At 37.2% G+C, this 19,139-nt stretch overlaps 2 protein-coding genes and 1 long non-coding RNA gene across 3 annotated transcripts in view; all 3 read left to right on the top strand.

The window, feature by feature from the left end:
* The first annotated feature begins 446 nt into the window (after positions 1 to 446).
* Positions 447 to 12,723, top strand: LOC114241812 (uncharacterized). Its single transcript, XM_028172789.2, has 5 exons — positions 447 to 837; positions 1,786 to 1,922; positions 6,378 to 6,551; positions 7,583 to 7,934; positions 8,820 to 12,723. The coding sequence occupies exons 1-5, from the start codon at positions 780 to 782 to the stop codon at positions 8,858 to 8,860; spliced, it is 762 nt and encodes a 253-aa protein (XP_028028590.2). The 5' UTR covers positions 447 to 779; the 3' UTR covers positions 8,861 to 12,723.
* A 2,002-nt stretch (positions 12,724 to 14,725) lies between these two features.
* On the top strand, positions 14,726 to 17,269 carry LOC149501900 (uncharacterized). Its single transcript, XR_016323733.1, has 3 exons — positions 14,726 to 15,087; positions 15,544 to 15,664; positions 15,756 to 17,269. It is a non-coding gene; the product is annotated as an uncharacterized LOC149501900 (long non-coding RNA).
* Positions 17,270 to 18,242: 973 nt separating this feature from the next.
* LOC114241726 (uncharacterized) overlaps positions 18,243 to 19,139 on the top strand; it is a 37,394-nt gene continuing 36,497 nt past the window's right edge. Inside the window, exon 1 of the mRNA XM_089731383.1 lies at positions 18,243 to 18,725. Coding sequence (XP_089587509.1) covers positions 18,539 to 18,725 — 187 coding nt within the window. The 5' untranslated portion in view covers positions 18,243 to 18,538. The remainder of the gene's footprint in view (positions 18,726 to 19,139) is intronic.

Here is a 19,139-nt window from a genome sequence, read left to right as displayed (position 1 = left end):
CATGCTGCGACAACTATGTACGTCAAATAGGGTCCAATTCATAAACAGCAGCTGTGCCGCTTATTGGTATGATAAATTTCTGATAATTAACATGAAAGTGGTTGTAGTAGTTTTTATTAAGTCTGCAACTCACAAAGTTAATCAATAGTAAGTAATTACACTGACTATTGCACTATAGCTAATGTGTTTGGGGGCTTAAGACACTATAACGCAATAAAACGCTTCAAATAAAACGGCTCTAACCTGACGACGTTGCTAAGACGAACCCTAGCAAGAGCCGTGCTTCGCAGAATCTACCACCGGATCGTAAACGCGACCCACTGAGAAGATCCGGCGAGAAACTTAGTGGGCTGTGTCTGAGGGTTAATTTACTCGTCGAGCCCTTCGTCGCAAGCGACGGGTTCGACGAGAACGATGACCGGTGCTTGAGGTACCTAAAGCACCGTTAGTGGATCGGGAGGATTCGAAATGACGTGTTTGTGGCGACGTCGACTGCTATCCATTCTTTCCGTAGGATCGGGAATGTAGTTAACGGCGGCCACGATGAGAGGGTTCCGTGTCGTGCCGCTTTATCGAAGTAGCAATAACTATGTTGTCACCTGAAGTATTAGATATCAGTTTAAGGCATTTATCGATATACCTAGGTACCTACTCAACACATCACTGATTAGAAATGACATCAGCTGTCAAAAACATAACCTAAAGTCCTTTAAATAAATTACTAACAAGCGATAAAACTGGATTAAACTCGTTAATAAACAACAAATTAAATATGAAGAATGGACGATAACTCGAAACACGCATCCTCATATCAATTAGACCAGGAAATACTCGACGGTGAGTACACAAATAAAACATCCAAAATCGTAATAAAACATCATTTGGAATTCAACAGGTACAAAATATTGTTATGACGCATTTTCATTTAATTTAATACGTGCACCGAGGAACGTATTAAAGACATATTTTAATATAAAAAACATTAATACTAATTCCACGCTCACGAGAGCGTACCCAAATTAATATTTACAAAACTTTTAAATACATTTGCTCAGAAAAGTTTTCTTAATGGGTAATTAAGTTTTCTTCGGAGTTTGAGAGCAGAGCACACACAGTTAATTAAGACAACCTGGAAGAATGAGTGTATGACAGCAAACATGAGACAATTAAGCAATTCTATTCTATACTCTACATCTACTTTTCATAATTGTCTACAGGAAAATTTGGCATAGATTATTTCCGAACTAAATAAAATCATATCAAATATAGTAAGTTTTATTTACAAAATTTCTCTCTAATTAAGTGCAGTTTTTACAACTTTGTTACTCAAGTGAAATTCTATTACTGTAATTTATTCTTATATTATATATATGCTGTTTGTGCCTATAAATAGGCAAAATTTATCACAAATTTCTCGTAGATTTATCAATGTTCTAAATTGGTGATTACTTTGTTGGTGATGATCAATGAATTAATTAAATAAATAGATTTGTCCTCGTAAGGGTAACATCAAAGCAATAGCAACTAGATTGGTGGTAGGTGAATATAGATATGACCCTGTCCTCCATTTCTACTGTGAAACAGTTTTCAGGGGAGTCTGATGCTGTGTTATAAAATGAGACTGCCTACTTTTCTCAATGTGATGGTTCAAATTTATAATTCATGCTAAATGTAGTAATGTCAGTGTTACACTTACTTAGAATGATATGAACCGAATTTCTAGTACTGTACATCTGTACGACAACAATCTTGGTCATTCTCTAAGCCTAATATGCTTACTTTCAGCTAGAGGCATAGAAATGACAGTGGAAGAGGTGGTCGAATTACCGACTTGCAAGTACGCAGATCGCGTTCATTCACTAAAATTAAGTGAAGACGATTTAGCATTCCTTAAAGGTTTAAGAAGAAGGATCAAGAATAGAGTGAGTATGAGTCAACCTTTTACAATTTTTTTTGTTTGGGAGGAACTGGTCAGTTACTCGTACTGAGGATTGTAGATGTAGTATACTGAAATAAAACCTCCTGCTACGTAGCAAATCTTGTATCAGACAGTAATCAAACAAGGTTGACGTTGACAGAGTGTCAGACTTAACATGCTAAATGTAAGATAAATAAGTAGAGTAGAGAGATAGAGTAATAAGTAGAAATGTAAGGAGTGCTAAATGTATGCTCTCAAAGTATGCCCTAGGGATACTCGGAGATGAGGTTAAAGTACTAATAGTGTCATATGATTATGTCTCCTCCAATCCAACTGCTTAGAGATTATGGGTATTTTTTTTATTGCTTAGATGGGTGGACGATCTCACAGCCCACCTGATGTTAAGTGGTTCCTGGAGCCCATAGACATCCACAGCGTAAATGCGCCACCCACCTTGAGAATAAGTTCTAAGGTCTCAAGTATAGTAACAACGGCTGCCCCACTCTTCAAACCGAAACGCATTACTGTTTCACGGCAGAAATAGGCAGGGTGGTGGTACCCACCCGCGCGGACTCACAAGAGGTCCTACCACCAGTACATCTTACACCATCACCATCATCACCAGTACACCAGTACATCGGGTTCTGGAAACCATTCAAAACAAGAACAGCTAAATGCAGTAACCGAAATTCGTATACCTTTAACGAAGATATCCCATGGTACAGTAGTGTAAATACAATGTACAGTAGTGTAAATACAATGTACAGTAGTGCAAATACAATGTACAGTAGTGTAGTGTACACTAGATTAATGCGGTGTTCAATTTCTTGGCATAAAGTCCCAGATCGTTTTTTTTTTTTTTTTTGCTAAAGCGTGTGTTCAAATCTCATAGACAGTCAGGAGCGTATATGCCGCCATCACCTTGAGACATGACTTTTTAAGTCTTACTTAACGGCTGCTTTTAAGTCTTGCTTTACAATCAAACGGCTGCCCCGTCTTTCAAACCGAAACGCATTACTGCTTCACGGCAGAAATAGGCAGGGCGGTGGTGCCTACCCGCGCCGACCTACAAGACTTCCTACCGCCAGTAATTACGCGAATTATAATTTTGCGAATAATATAATTTTCGAAAATTCGAAGTAAAAATATAATAACAACAACGAAAAGAAGAAAAAAAGCGCTAGATTAAATCGTAAAAGTGTTTTAACTCTGTTAGTGCTGAGCTTTTATTACATAAACAAAAAACCTTATAAAATTATTTAACTTAAAAGAAAAACATTATAAATTCCCAGCAAAATAAATGGTTATTTATAAATGTTGTTAATTTATCATAAACGTTATACGTGCGCGCGGTAAGGCACGGCCATACAGGCCTATACCTAATACCTATAATCGAACTGCGCAATAGTCGGTATTCCGACGCTCTACACTTTATACGCATTAATACAGAGTCGATCTATCGACGGCTCGCGCTCAAAGGGTCTAATAATTTGTAATCAAACCTACATTCGGTATTTAATAATATGTTCGTAATTCAATATCAAAGTCTGCGGTTCGCTGTCACATGACACTCTTAGATCGATTCCCACAGTACTCGCCGGTCGAGCCGTGAGATATTTCACAGAACCGCCACCGAGCAAGAATGACTGTTCAGGACTTCCAACTCTCACGGTTCATGACTGCATTGACATTGTTCTAATGTTGGTAACAATTTTTTTATTGGCTTTGAAGAGAGAGGAGAATACGGCGCGTCTGACGGATCGGCACGGTTAAGCCACATCTTTCCTTTTTTTCTTTCTTCCTACCTATTTTAGTAACCTCGACTAGTAACCCTATACTAGATTTACAGAACGAGGCGAGCTCACGGGGCTTAAACCTAACGACGTTGCTAACACTAGCCCTAACAAGAGTAGTGCTTCGCAGAATCTACCAGCGAATTGTCAAAAAATCCGGCGAGGAACTCAGTGGGCTTGTCTGTGGGTTAATTTACTCGCCGAGCCCTTCGTCGCAAGCGACGGGTTCGACGAGAACGATGACCAGGGCTTTTCTAAGAGATGATTGCGGTCTCCCAGACATGAATTAGAGAAGTTCATAATTTTGGGTCAGAATTACCACCCAGATGGTCTGATCTGGTTAGGAAAGCGGTTGCTGGTAGTCTATATAATGGGATCCATGCTTCCCATGGCCGAACACATGGAGAAAAGTCACGTGTGGTCACGTTCCTCAGCGGTGAGGGAACGAGAGAACGAGAAGAATTGATTTATTAATGCATCGACTAATTTACTGGTGGTAGGACGTCTTGTGAGCTCGCACGGGTACCACTGCCCCGCGTATTTCTGCCGAGAAGCAGTAACGCGTTTCAGTTTGAAAGACGGGCAGCCGTTTGATTGAAAACTTAAAAAGTCGTGTCTCAGAGTGGTGGCGGCATATACGCTCCTGACTGTCTATGGGATTCGTCCACACGCTTTAGCAAAAAAAAAACTAAAACGATCTGGACTTTATGCCAAGAAATTGAACACCGCATTAATCTATTGTACACTATTGAAGTCGTCGTGGCCTAACAGATAAGACGTCCGGTGCATTCGTGTTGAGCGATGCACCGGTGTTCGAATCTCAGGCGGGTACCAATTTTTCTAATGAAATACGTACTATACAAATGTTCACGATCGACTTCCACGGTGAAGGAATAACATCGTGTAATAAAAATGAAACCCGCAAAATTATAATTTGCGTAATTACTGGTGGTAAGACCTGTTGTGAGTCCGCGCGGGTGGGTACCACCACCCTGCTTATTTCTGTTGTGAAGCAGTAATGCGTTTCGGTTTGAAGGGTGGGGCAACCGTTGTGCAGTAAAAACTGAGATTTTGGAGCTTATACCCAATACCGTCTTCTCCATAAGGGCACACGGTGCCCGTGCCCCGGGCCCCCATTCTCAGGGGGCCCCGAAGGATCGACAATTTCTCTCACACATTTATTCTTAAAACATTTTTGTCGGGCACATTACACTTTTTCACAAATCAGTAATCTTATCAGAAGGTATTTCCAAGGCATATACTACGCCATTATATCAATGACTGCGCCTATTCCTACTGTACTAACATGGAGGGTAGAGGTAATGAGGATCGTCTCTATGTGTAAAAAGTGTCCGTTAAAATCTGCTAAATAAGGGTGGCGCTACAATAGCAACCGGGTAAATTAAAAAAAAGGCGCTGGAAGCTATTAGAATAAGATAGAGAAATAAAAAAGGACGAAAGAACTGTAAGCACTACAAAATCGCAAAAGTATTTTATTTAAAGCTGATAAGAAAATGCAATCGATGTCTCCACGTTTTACCACAGTAGGTAATAATTTTAGGGTATATTGATGAAATTAGTTTGAAAGCCGTTATCGTAATCTTTTTTTTTTATTTTTTTATTATTGCTTAGATGGATGGATGGACGAGCTCACAGCCCACCTGATGTTAAGTGGTTACTGGAGCCCATAGACATCTACAACGTAAATGCGCCACCCACCTTGAGATACAAGTTCTAAGGTCTCAGTATAGTTACAACGGCTACCCCACCCTTCGAACCGAAACGCATTACTGCTTCACGGCGGAAATAGGCGGGGTGGTGGTACCTACCCGTGCGGACTCCCAAGAGGTCCTACCACCAGTGATTACGCAAATTAAATCGTAACCAAAAAACCATCAGCATTCTGATAGCATTAATGACATATTATATCATACTGTTATTGAGTACCTTTTAAATGGTCATACTCAGAAAATGTTCGAAAATTCGCCCTTTATATTTTCCAAAAGGGCCTCAAATTCTTATGTGCCCAAGGGCCCCAGCCTAGTTTAAGACGTCCTTGCTTATACCTCAAGGTGGGTGGCGCTAATTATGTTGTAGATGTCTATGGGCTCCAGTAACCATTTAACACAAGCTGGGTCGTGAGCTCGTCCACCAATTTAAGCTAAAAAAAAATAATACAATTTAACAATCTAAGTTGTGAGTTCCACAGGTTCAGTATGCTTAGTGTGAGTTTTTTAACGTTCTCGATAGCGTAAAAGTTAACTCAAAATTGTATGGAGTTGAAACAGCGCCCCTAGCGGCAAACGAAGAGAAGCTAAGCACACTGGTGACGACTTTCCCGTAGGTAGATCGGGAGGTCGTTCACACCCGTCATTTTATTTATTTATTTTTTATTGCATAGATGGATGGACGAGCTCATAGCCTACCTGGTGTTAAGTGATTACTGGGGCCCATAGACATCTGCAACGTAAATGCGCCACCCACCTTGAGATATAAGTTCTAAGGTCTCAGTATAGTTACAACGGCTGCCCCACCCTTCAAACCGAAACGCATTACTGCTTTACGGCACAAATAGGCAGGGCGGTAGTACCTACCCGTGCGGACTCACAAGAGGTCCTACCACCAGTAAGTGTATAAGTAAGTCTATGAATTAAAACGTATTGCAGCTAGCATCACAGAACAGTAGACGTCGAAGCGTTGAAAATTTAAGGCGTTTGACGCGCGAGCTCAGGGCGGTGCGCGCTTGTAGACGAGACGCTTTATCCGAAAGGCGGAGTCTGGTCGCGCAGCGGGACTCGATCAGGGAGCAGTGCGTGGCTCTCCGGGCGTACTTAGTGCAGGTGCGTAAAGCAGTTCTAGGATTTTAACGACGGAGGGAAGATCTTCCATCCGAGGTGTTATATTAGCGGGGTTTTACTGGTGTTAGGACCTCTTGAGAGTCCGCACGGGTAGGTACCACGCCCTGCCTATTTTCTGCCGTGAAGCAGTAATGCGTTTAGGTTTGAAGAGTGGGGCAGCCTTTGTAACTATACTGAGACCTTAGAAATCATATCTCAACGTGGGTGGTGCATTTACGTTGTAGATATCTATGGGCTCCAGTAACCATTGAACACCAGGTGGGCTGTGAGCTTGTCCATCTAAGCCAAAAAAATAAATTGCTTAATAGACTGGTGGTCCTAATGTTGTTGTTCGGAACTTGTATATATGCGAGCTAATCTTGATAATGTCGTGAGCGAGATTCAGGCATCTGTCAAATATCTTGTGTTTTCTGATGGCTACCACCACAGAGTCTTTGGGGAGGCTTTACATAAATCTCTTCAAGGACTTCCATGGAAGGTGTGGATGTAAGACCTGTTGGGAGCACACTGGGTAACTAATATTCGAGTGACCAAGAGTTCGACGCGCAACTTAACTCATAGACGCAACCCACTGAACTCCTCGCCGGATCTTCTCAGTGAGTCGAGATTTCGATCCAGTGGTAGATTGAGCGAATCTCTGGTCTTGCAAGGGCCAGTGTTAGCAGTTCGTCTCAGGCTGACGTAGAAGGTGAAGCTAAAATAGCGCCTAAGAGCTATTGGTCATTAGGTAGCCAGAAAAAGTAACTGATAAAATGCAACGATCAACTCAAAACTACTTACTGGTGGTAGGACCTCTTGTGAGTCCGCGCGGTTATGTACCACCACACCGCCTATTTATGCCGTGAAGCAATAATGCGTTTCCGTTTGAAGGGTGGGGCAGCTGCATTAACGTTTTAGATGTCTGGGCGCCAGTAACCACTTAACACCGAGTGGACTGGGAGCTGTGATTTGTAGATTTTTTTATAGTTTCACCGATTTCGCGGAATAAATGATTGTTCATATGTCCTTCCCAGGCACTAAGCGAGCGTTCTGACAGCTCCGCGATTCCGTCGATACAGAATCCGGTCCAGAATCCGCACGAATCTCCCGCGAAATCTCGTTCCTCGTCTCCGCGCACCGAATATTCTAGCGACCGCAGCAACCTCGCGAAGGACGACGTTTTCGAGCTGCGACTGGACCGGCTGGTGGACCGCAGCGTCGATCGCCTGTTCGGGTGCAATGACGTCAAAAAGATCTGCGCCCAGACGTTCTACATTAACGAAAGCAAATACGAGGGCGTGCTCAATTTGTCGGTGAAAGACGGCCGCCGGGGCCACGGTCGGAAGCAGACTGCGCCCAGACGGATCGTGTACTGCGATAGTGAGGGTACGTTAACTTTTTTCTATACTTCTATACTAATATTATAATCTATACTTATTATTAATATTATAAAGAGGAAAGATTTGTTTGTTTGTTTGTATTGAATAGACTCCGAAACTACTGAACTGATTTGAAAAATTCTTTCACTGTTTTGAAGCTACACTATTCCCAAGTGACATAGGCTATAAATACTTTTTTGAAAAATATTAGGGATCCTTACTAAAACTCCAATAATGTAACCCAAGGTGTAAAAAAATTACCTAAAATATTCTTTACATCGCGTGCCCTGCGAAAACTATTGATGATAGAATAAAATAATGTACTATGCCTTTGTAGAACACATTACTATTTACAAAAAGTGTCGCGACAGCGTATCTCTAACTATTATAGTTGCTGCAATAAGTGTTCTTTCATTAAAAAAAAAATAAAACAACGTCAAATGTCGTTGAAATTATTTGTTAAAGACCCGAGCGGAGCCGGAGCGGGCCGCTAGTTTTTTATAAACATAAAAGCGGTTAAAGGCTATATTTGGTTTGAGCAATATTTCGGTTAACACGCGACATTTATCTTTGTAATTAAAGGTCCGTTTTATTCGGTATCAGCATCAACAGTCCGATGTTTTTAATTGAACATCAATTATATTTACCAAAATAAAACAGCTGAAGAAGTGTTTTTTTTTTTGTTATGATATTATTACCAAATTTTAATCTTTAAATGGCTCTGTTGTAAAGTTGCAAAAATGTGGCTTAAACCAAATAATCTTTTAGTCCCTCGATATCAGTCTGTTGCTTCATTCTGACGCGATAGAAGGACAAACAAACACACTCTCACATTTATAACTAATAATATAGGATGTACACGATTAATAATTTTATGATCTTCCATTTCCAGATAACGTTTTGGATTTGAAAATCAAAACGGAGAAGCCCTGAGGAAAAGTCATATGTGATTATAATTACACGATTTCGAACGATAATCACAATTTAGTATTTAAATACGTGGTATGAGATCAAAGTTTATACGTATCTCTCTCTGCCTAGGGAACAAACAGTGTTTTTAGGGTTCTAATGTACGACCGATACGAGTGAAGGTGATTCGAAATTGCCGCCAAACGCAAAGCGTATTTGACGTCTGACGTTGACGTACGTGTCATATTTGACAGCTGTCAGTTTGATTAAAACGTGCAAAAGTTAGTTTAAGGCACAGGTGTAAATATTCGTTTATTCTTTAATAAAGCTGAAATCGAATGCTTTCTGTCGTTCTGGTAAGAAGCGTCCGTCGCTTAAAAGAAGACGTCGAGTGTACTGACCTTTTTATAGTTAAATAGGAGTGATGTGAACGATAAAAGCGGGTGTGATAAAAACGTTACTAGCATAAGTGCGCGCGATCTAAGTGCAACCGGTCGCCTATTTTTGCCGTGAAGCAGCCTCGCGTGCGAGTGAGACCGAGGCCTTTATGACGTCACGCTCGTGACGTAATGTAATCCAGTAAACGGCTTCGGAAATAATGCCGTCTATTTGGTTCGGCGATTCAGCTAGTTCCTGGGTTATCGAAGTCTATAATTCCTCACTGATCGAAGATTTTTTAAAAAAATCATTAACGCCCACATTCTAAGTTTTCAGTGGAATGACTCTAGTTAGTACTAGCGTCTGCTGAGATTGTGTTGCCACATTAAATCCATCAATACTTTTGGTCTTCCACTTATATCATGTAGACATATAAATAATCCTCTTCCACTTTTAATTGAACCGTCTAAATTCCTCACTTAAAACTTGAGCGAAATTTTATCAATAAAATAATTCGTACTTAAATTATCGTCGGGTTAATCTGGATACGGTGTGCTTAGTGTGAGTTTTTTGTAGCTAGGGGCGCTGTTCCAACTCCATACAAATTTGAGTTAACTTTGACGCTATCGAAAACGTTAAAAAACTCGCACTAAGCACACATATCTTCAATCTATTGAAAATTACAGTGTGAATACCGCCTTGAGATATAAGGTCGTATTCTTAGAACGACTGTACCAACGCATAACCGCCTAACTCGCTTAGGTAGGATCAGTACCCGTCGCAATACCAGTCACTTAAGCCGGTTCTATGCCCCGTGTTCATAGATCCCTGTTTCAAAACAAAAACCAAAAAAACATTTGATAACTTTGACAGTAATTTTGGCGGTCAAATATTGAACAAAATGGCGTACGTTAAAGCCTTCTTAATAGTATGGAGGGTAGAAGTAAGGACCGTCTTGTATATGGGACTAGTTGATAAACTGTCCGCCTGTAAACAGCTAGTTGTTATTGGAAGACTCACCGAAGTAGCGCTAGTGTAGGAAGTGGAAATGATGTGGATATAGCAGTTTTAAACAGAGCGAAGTTGAAAAATTTAATATTTTTCGTGACTTGTGTAGTTCAAAAATATTCGGAGTTAATTTTATTTTTTTTATTGCTTAGATGGGTGGACGAGCTCACAGCCCACCTCGTGCTAAGTGCTTACTGGCGCCCATAGACATCCACAACGTAAATGCGCCACCCACCTTGAGATATAAATTCTAAGGTCTCAAGTATAGTTACAACGGCTGCGCCACCCTTCAAACCGAAACGCATCACTGCTTCACGGCAGAAACAGGCAGGGTGGTGGAACCCACGCGCGCGGACTCACAAGAGGTTCTACCACGAGTAAAAAAATAAACCAGTAAAATAAATTCTCAACTATTTCTTTTTATTACTGTTTACGTAGGAAATGTTTCTTTCCTTCTTAATTTAGTATCCTACTCTAATAGTTTATGGCGTGCTGCTTTTTAAAATCTTTCCCCTTCCCCCTTTCCCCTACAGTGGCGCCACCTTCCTTTCAGCGGACACTTTTTAATACACAAAGATGGTGCTCCTTACTTCCTAGCCCACTGAGTTTCTCGCCGGATCTTTTCAGTGGGTCGCGTTTCCGATCCGGTGGTAGATTCTGCGAAGCACTGCTCTTGCTAGGGCCAGTGTTAGCAACACTACCGGTTCGAGCCCCGTGAGCTCACCTACACGTCAAGGAGAAGCTGAAATAGCCTCTCAAGGCTATCAGTATAGGTAGGAAAAAAAATGTACTTGTACCCTCCAAACTTAATAGTTTACTGTAATTTTTCAAAAATGAATGGCGTCCTTATAGGACGTCTTTTTTGACAATTTGTGTTTTTTTTCCATTTACGTAACTGAATATTAGGATCCGTTATTCTATGCGATAAGTATTTAAGTAATCGGTGTTATTCAAGTTATACTTCTTTAGGCGCGTTATGAAAAATTTATGAGAGTGAAATTTTACGATGCGCGCGCACCGTGACACAAAATTAACAGAATGAAGTTGCCAACTAAATCGCTCATTACAATACGACCGACGTAACTTGGCGAGTCTGAATATAGCCGCAGGTGAACTTTCCGAACCGTACCGAGAATTACCGAATTTATACGATGTTAAGAAAAGGGATGTCCAATATGCGTGTTTGAGGATGTTGTTTAATCGATTTATTTCAAATTGATTAAAATTTAAATAAATAAAAAGAAATAAATTTAATAAAAATAAAGTATAACTTCTTACGCGCGTACATAAGTACACGCCCCCTTTCTTTATTGATATCGGTTGTAGAGGCCAGTTTAAAATTGCGTAAGTCTTCAACAGTCTGGATGGAGTTGTTAAAGAGAAATCTTGTTTAGTAAATTTGCCAAATTAAAATTATGTGCCAGTAACGTTGACCGACATTAATAGGTCGATCCGAAAGGTGACATTTTTTAAAACATCGTTGTCACACTACATAATTATACGAGGGTAGTAAAATAGTTCAAGAGTGGAGGGCGCAATAAGAGAAGTTCGAAATCGGAGTAAGATCGCGACATCAGTGAGCTTAGTGAGAGTTTTTTAACGTTCTCTATAGCGTAAAAGTTAACTCAAATTGAGATAATATGAGATAATAGTTCTAAGGTCTCAGTTTTTACAGTACAACGGTAGCCACGCCCTTCAAACCGAAACGCGTTACTGCTTCGCGGCAGAAATAGGCAGGTCGGTGATACCTACTGGAGCGGATTCACAAGTCGCTCCCCCCCACCAGTAAAAACCCTTTTTTGCTTAGACGTTTATCATGTCTTCGCGTATTATGTTCATATCACGACAATTTTCAAATTTTTTTATGCGGAATATATGATAATTGCTGTATCAATTAATAAGCGGAGTTATTAGAAAGATAATTCCGCACTTATTTCATATTTAGGAATTTTGCTACAGTGACGCCATCTTTAATTCGCAGAGTGAGAGCGATTTTTCAATTGTACCCTCCTTAAAGTCGACCAAAATTCAAACAAACCTCCAAACATTATGTATACTGACAGATTGAAGCCATATAGAAAAAAAGTTGTATATATCGACGCTTGAAAGGCAAACGTGACTAAGCGACAATGCGTGAACTTTACAGTAGACTAATTTAAAGTTGAAATACATGAAAAACATTATATTTTAACGAATCTAGCTGTAGGATTGAAATGATTTTAATAGACGTAGAAATATATATTTTTTGCTCATCGAATATGGTTATTGCCTATCATTTATGTAAAAAGCAGTTATTGTCGCTTAGTCACGTTTGCCTTTCAAGCGTCGATATATAATTATGTATTTTTTTGTGTATATTTTTTAAGACCAAATAAATATTAATGCTTTAAGTAAATAACCAATTTACGTAGGTACGTGTTTTTATATTGTTATATGTACGAGTATAAATATTTTATTAAAAACGGTTTTTTTTTAAGAAAATTATTAAAGATTTAAAATATACGTCTTTTTGTTTCATTTCATTGTCGCCGACTCATTATCGTGTAATGAATACGTAATTCTGTACAGATTAAAATATACCAGACGATGACCGAGCTTTGCACGGTTTTTTTTTTTGATAAATTGTGTTTTTTTAGAAATAATATTATTTAAATACGAATTACATATTGATAAAATGATGAAATATTCCAAGATCCTTTAGGCATTTTTAAGTGACCACGTGAGTTAAAAAGACACAAATAATATAAATAATTCATTTTCTTGGTCTAACCTTAAACCAAACACTCATTCGCTTCGGGTGACTTCACAACGCCATCTGCTGAAATAACTTTAGTGTTATTGTGTCTTGCTCTCGATTATGAAAAATAGTATTAATATTCGCCAATAGATGTCAGGAAGAGTCATAAGTTGATTATCGATAAAGTTGATTATTGAAAACACGAATAAAACAATATTTTCTGAAAATAAATCGTAGATTTATCGCCCCCGAAATCCCCTGTATACTAAATTTTATGAAAATCGTTGGAGCCGTTTCCGAGATTCAGATTATATATAATAATATAATATATATATACAAGAATTGCTCGTTTAAAGGTATAAGATATTGACGAGTGAAAGGCTATTTGGCTTAGGTGACATTTCGGTTAACACGCGACATTTATCTTTGTAATTAAAGGTCCGTTTTATTTGGTATCAGCACCAACAGTCCGATGTTTTTAATTGAACTTCAATTAAGTTTACTCCATTCGAATAGCTGAAGAAGTGTTTTTGTTATGATATTTTCTCCAAAATTTAAATTTTAAAAGGATATCCTTTAAAGTTGTAAAAATTTGGCTTTAACCAAACAGTCTTTCATCGCTCGATATATAAGAATAAAGTTAGTCTAATTTGTGATCTTTTTAACCGTGAGCCCTCTATACTTTGTGTCAGGGGGGTGCAACTCCCATACAAAGGAAAAGAACATTCAACTAGCGTCATCTTTAGGAACCGGCGAGGTCATTTTTGAAACGTTTTGGCCTTAATGAACTAATAAACTCACTAGATGGCAGATACGAGTTCTGACTCAATAAAAAATGTTAGCGTACTTTGAAGCAGTGCTTCCACTTTTAGGGAATTCTCCCTTTTTTAGGGAAAAATAGCTGATATTTTGGATGATAAAGACAATTTAAAAAATACCAGGATTTAGGATATTTCGGGGTAAAAAGCAAAGCCTATACTAGTAACTGTTGTGAATTTTAAAATAAACGATAATTAAAGTAAAACAATGAACATTTTATTTTATGGAGAGAATGACATTAAGTCGAGTTGACAAGTAAAAGAATAAAACAGAGTTGTGTATAAAAACTATAAAGAAGGTTTGATTCAACAGTAACCCTCTAGTAAAGTAAATCATAGATTAAGCCACTGCTTTTTTCTTAGGGATTCCCCAGAATCCCAATAAGTATAATCCGCCAAATTTTTATTTACCTATTTTCGTTGATGTCACCAGAACTTACTTGTATTGTAATATACAGGTACTTCATGTACCATGAAAGATTATCATGGTAATTTCATTTACGAAAACCTTGTAATTGTCATTTCGCTTTTGCTAGCAGTTCCTTCTTCAAAGACTGAGGTAGAAAGATTATTCAGTGTTCTCAAATGTAAAAACTGACAAAAGAAACAGGCTTTCTAACGAAACCCTGAACGACTTGCTTCATAGAAAGTTGGGAATGCCAGCAAACAATTGCTTAATTTTAGAACCGAACAGTGTTAGGTTGCGTGCAGCAAAAGAATATAAAAGCAATGCGTCGACTTCCTTGAAAATTCTAATCCTATAGATCTATGATCTTCTGGGGGCGTTTAGATTATATATACCTACATTAAATAATATGCTGTGGTTTATTTTCTGTATTTTATTTATGCTTTCTATATAAAGGATTTATGAAAGTTGTTTAGGAAATTTTAGGGATAAATTCAAAAGAAACTAGGGTAAAATGTGGTAAAAAAAACGTAAGTGGAAACACTGCTTTGAAGTTTTCAAAACTCCAGGGCCAATAAAACAATCTCAAAAAAAAAAAAAAGTTTTCAAAATGTCGTACATAACGCTTTAATTTTTTAAATCGTTTTTTTTTGGTTTTGTTTTGAGTTATTTTACGTTGTAGTATTAATTTAGAGCAACTTTTAGCTTTGTGAGAATATTAGACGATTAGACATTGAGAAACTCTGTTTTGAATTCTCTTTAGACATAACTTGGCTCCAATACTTTTTTCTTCGTTAGCGTTTCGTAAGCCAGTGTAACTATTTTCATTTCAGAAAGTTTATTATTAAAAATCAGCATGCCTCAAGATCGAAAATGAAATGCTATTTCGGATGCCTTGATAACGGTGAGTTTACACTATTTTTCCGGTATATTATTTGCTAACAGAATTATTATTCATAATATAATTAAATGAATTAGCACCAACTAATGGTCCTTCCTATTTCTGCTGCCTAGCTATCATATATGTTAAGTTTTGATCAAAACAGTCGGTATTAAGTCTCGTACTATCACACACACACCTCAGATAATAAAATTGTCCCGAGTGGGTGGCAGTATTTATGTTTTGCAACTCAGCGTATTATATGCTTATTGTCAAGTGGGCCCGAACTAGTTTTTTGGAATGATCAATCAGTCATGATTTCCTGTTTAAATAAAATACAGCACAATTGATCTCACATCCAAAGTTAGATGATGGCATTCACGTTTTGTTTCCTGGTGTTTGATAACCAAGTTACACCAAGTGGCCTGTGACCACGTTCATCCTTCTACCCAATATAAAATAATGTTTTTATTTTTGTAGACAAAGGTTTGATTATGACAAAATTTTATGGAAAAATTATAAGGAGCACTAAAATGTCTGAAACATGAAAAGATTGATGCACTATATTTGAACCAGAACGTGTTATGTAATATATTAATTTGTAAGTATGATTACATTAACACAAAATTTTTCATGGTCGTATTTTTTCAATATTTGTTACATACTTAAGATACATTGTTTCTCCGTTTCAGAAGAGAAACTGATTCAGCAAGGAACGTGAACTCTCAAGGATCTTAATTTTTTTTAAATATGTTTATAATTTATAAATTAATAATTGAAATAGTTCATAAGAACTAGATTGATGCCAATTTTGTTTTAAAATAGGTTGTTTAGTTCTTATAGTTATAGTATTATGTTTGAATAGTTGTAATTAGTAAGTTAGTAATATATGAAAATACTGATATAAATTTTTGTAAATAACCTTTTGTACATTCTACGAGAAGATGATTTTAATTAATGATCAAAAGTCAGCAGTCTTCAAAAGCATTATTTGCAATTATTTAGATTTACTGTGGAATATATTTGCTAAGTTGTCTTTTCTGTATGAGCAGATATAAATGAAAATGCCCAAACATGATTATGTTTCTTACATTTTCATTATGTGAAATCAATATGCTTGTGATTGAGTATATTAATAATTTATTAAAACTTAAGTGATAGACAGCAACCCCTATGGCACTGCTGAAGTTTATAAGCACTGGTGACCACTTATCATGAGCCGGGTTGCGTGCTCGTTTGCTGTTGAGGGCAATAAAAATTTTCGAAACCCTTTCTATTATTTAGATGTAATATTAATGTACATTTAATTTGGATTAAAAGATAAATTTACATTTTATGTTTGGATGTGTATATTTATAATTCATTTGCATGTAACGAACATCAGTTTCTTTTGTAACAAAATGCAAACTAATGGTTTGTAATGAATGTAATTAACTTTAAGATGATTTTCTTTCAATCTGCTGTTTGTTTCATCTAGTATTACCAAAGCTAAAGCATCAGAAATGTCAGAATAGAAATAATTTAGATAGGGAATAAAAGTATAACTTGTAATCATGTCTAAGATTACTATAAGCGTCATTAAGTACAAACTATCAATATTTAAGAGTACTTTAAATCATCATTACATTTTTTAAACATTTTTTGTTTTTTTTTGTTTTTCAAATCGTGTAACAAAACGTTTGTGCAGAACAAAATGTCACATGTTATGAACATGATTGTGGGTTAATCGTTCCTTAAATTTCTAAATGTTTATAAGAATGCTAAGAATAATTTAGTATTCACTTTAGTGTGTGTATTATCTCTACAATGCTAGTTTAAATGACAATTATTGTATGACGAAGCATAGGTAGTGTTTATAGATGTAATATTTTCATACAAGGTCATGATCTGTCACGATCAACTTTAAGCAAGAACTGCTATCGTTAAGAAACAAATTTATTAAATTTAATTCAAATTGTCTACTATGTTTGTAATGGAAAGCTGACATGTTTATATTTCGCACAAATGACTTAATTGACATTGAATGATTTGATTATCTAGACTTAATTAACTTTTAGATAACTTTCGATTTAATGTTAATAAGTACGCTAGTAGGATTAATCTAGAGGAGTTATTGTTATTCGAAATTTTATACAATTGTACGTTCATACAATCTTTTAACAGAAAAGTGTTTGTAATATAGGGAAATTAAATAGCTTACAGAGAATTACAGCTTTTTATTTTAAAAAACTGTTTTCTCTCTGTATGAAAAGATCTTATCGATTAGAATGCTGAACACAATCAAACATTCCTTAATATCTCATAAGTACTACCGGGAATTTCAGCGATTCTAAACGATAAGATTTTTTCATAAAGAGAGTTATTAAAAATATTAAAATTACTAAAAAAGCCACCTGGTGGGGGGTAGGGAGACTAATAATCGACCGTAGCGACGCCTGCTGGACCGGGCTTTAACTAAAGCAAAAATAAAAATGAGAGTTGCGCATCTATCTCTAATATATTAAGTGTATAATCTATGCTTTGTGTCTTTCTTTGGTGTCTGTCAGAGTTATTGACAACCAAAAAAAATATCGCGGGGTTGTCTACGAAAAAGTTTAGTAACAAAAAGGACCAATAACGCCAATATTTCTGCCGTGAAGCAGTAATGCGTTTCGGTTTGAAGGGTGGGGCAGCCGTTGTAACATACTTGAGACCTTAGAACTTATATCTCAAGGTGGGTGGCGCATTTACGTTGTGGATGTCTATGGGTTCCAGTAACCACTTAACACCAGGTGCGCTGTGAGCTCATCCAACCATAGAAGCAATAAATAAAAAAAAACACTGTACGTGGTATTCTATGTTTGTTCCATATGCAACGCGACTTTTCTTCATAGCCGCAATTCATTGTAGGTCTAATTTTTTTTGTAGTAGTCTCGTAATAAGCACTACACGAATTTCGCTAATTCTGTCTGTTCCAGTAATAGGAACGCATAGTACGCTGTTTTATCATTCAATGAAATGCTTCACATAATGAAGTCTCCTTAGGGACAAAAAAAACAAAAATGTAGTAAATTCACTTATTTTCGATTTAAAAAACTACTTCTATTCGACAATAGATGGCATACAATTTTTCTAATGGAAATTTTTTTCACGCTCTCGTCTCCCTCTAGCGGAGTATAATGTAAACTCCCCTTTTGTCTCGTTCTCTGATCCAATATGGCAAACGATGTATGAAAGGTGCAGAATGTTTTGATTCAAGACGAGCGATTGAGAAAAATTGTAACAAAAAAAAAACTGAACCGTATGATATTACGAAATAAAAAGCGCGTTATGGCCGGTCTATTAACGAGGTGATGCACAAAGGGTGGTCCTTATATCGATCTCAACAGAATGTGTTCGTAATAACAAATCTTATATGTTGTGTGTGTGTAACGAGTGTATCTTTTGCTAATGTGGTCGTTCGCAGTGATATGTGACAATAGTTTACGTGATAGATATGTCTGCCGATCCTGATAAAGACACCGCATGTGCTCCGTTCTCACTGATCCCGACCGAGAAGGCTCAAAATGTATGCGACAATGAGATTAGTGAAAAAAATAACAAAAAAATACGTACAGTGTCATTTCCCGCCGACGATCAGCTAGTCACACAATACTGCGAGCCAGAAAACCCTTGGAAACATGGTAAGTCCCTTCCGTCATTACAGAAAGACGTAAAAAGTATAATAAACAACCTCTCGCGAAAAAATAGAAACGTCAATATTAAACCAATTTCATTATATATTTTGAGGATGAGGAGGCTAACTTACATCACTGTTTCAACAATTAATAGCAAAATATATGAACTCATTCATTTTACATCTATTCCAACAAGAAATTAGTGTATGTGACCTAATCCATTACTCATTCTTATAAACATCACAATGCTCTTTATCCTATAGTTCGTAGTCTGCAATTATAATTCCGTTTAATGATTAATTAGTTTTATCTTATTTAATAGTATATCATCAGAATAGCATATAGAAGCATATAGGTCTAGAAAGAGTCCTCAAGCCATCAACCCTTACCAACAAGCAGGCTGTAGAGACTGTGTTTGAA

The sequence above is a fragment of the Bombyx mandarina genome, chromosome 11 (assembly GCF_030267445.1).
Source record: "Bombyx mandarina strain Sakado chromosome 11, ASM3026744v2".
In the NCBI taxonomy this organism is placed as follows: Eukaryota; Metazoa; Arthropoda; class Insecta; order Lepidoptera; family Bombycidae; genus Bombyx; species Bombyx mandarina.
Note: the sequence above shows the minus strand (reverse complement) of the source record. Positions and strands in the feature narration are given on the sequence as shown.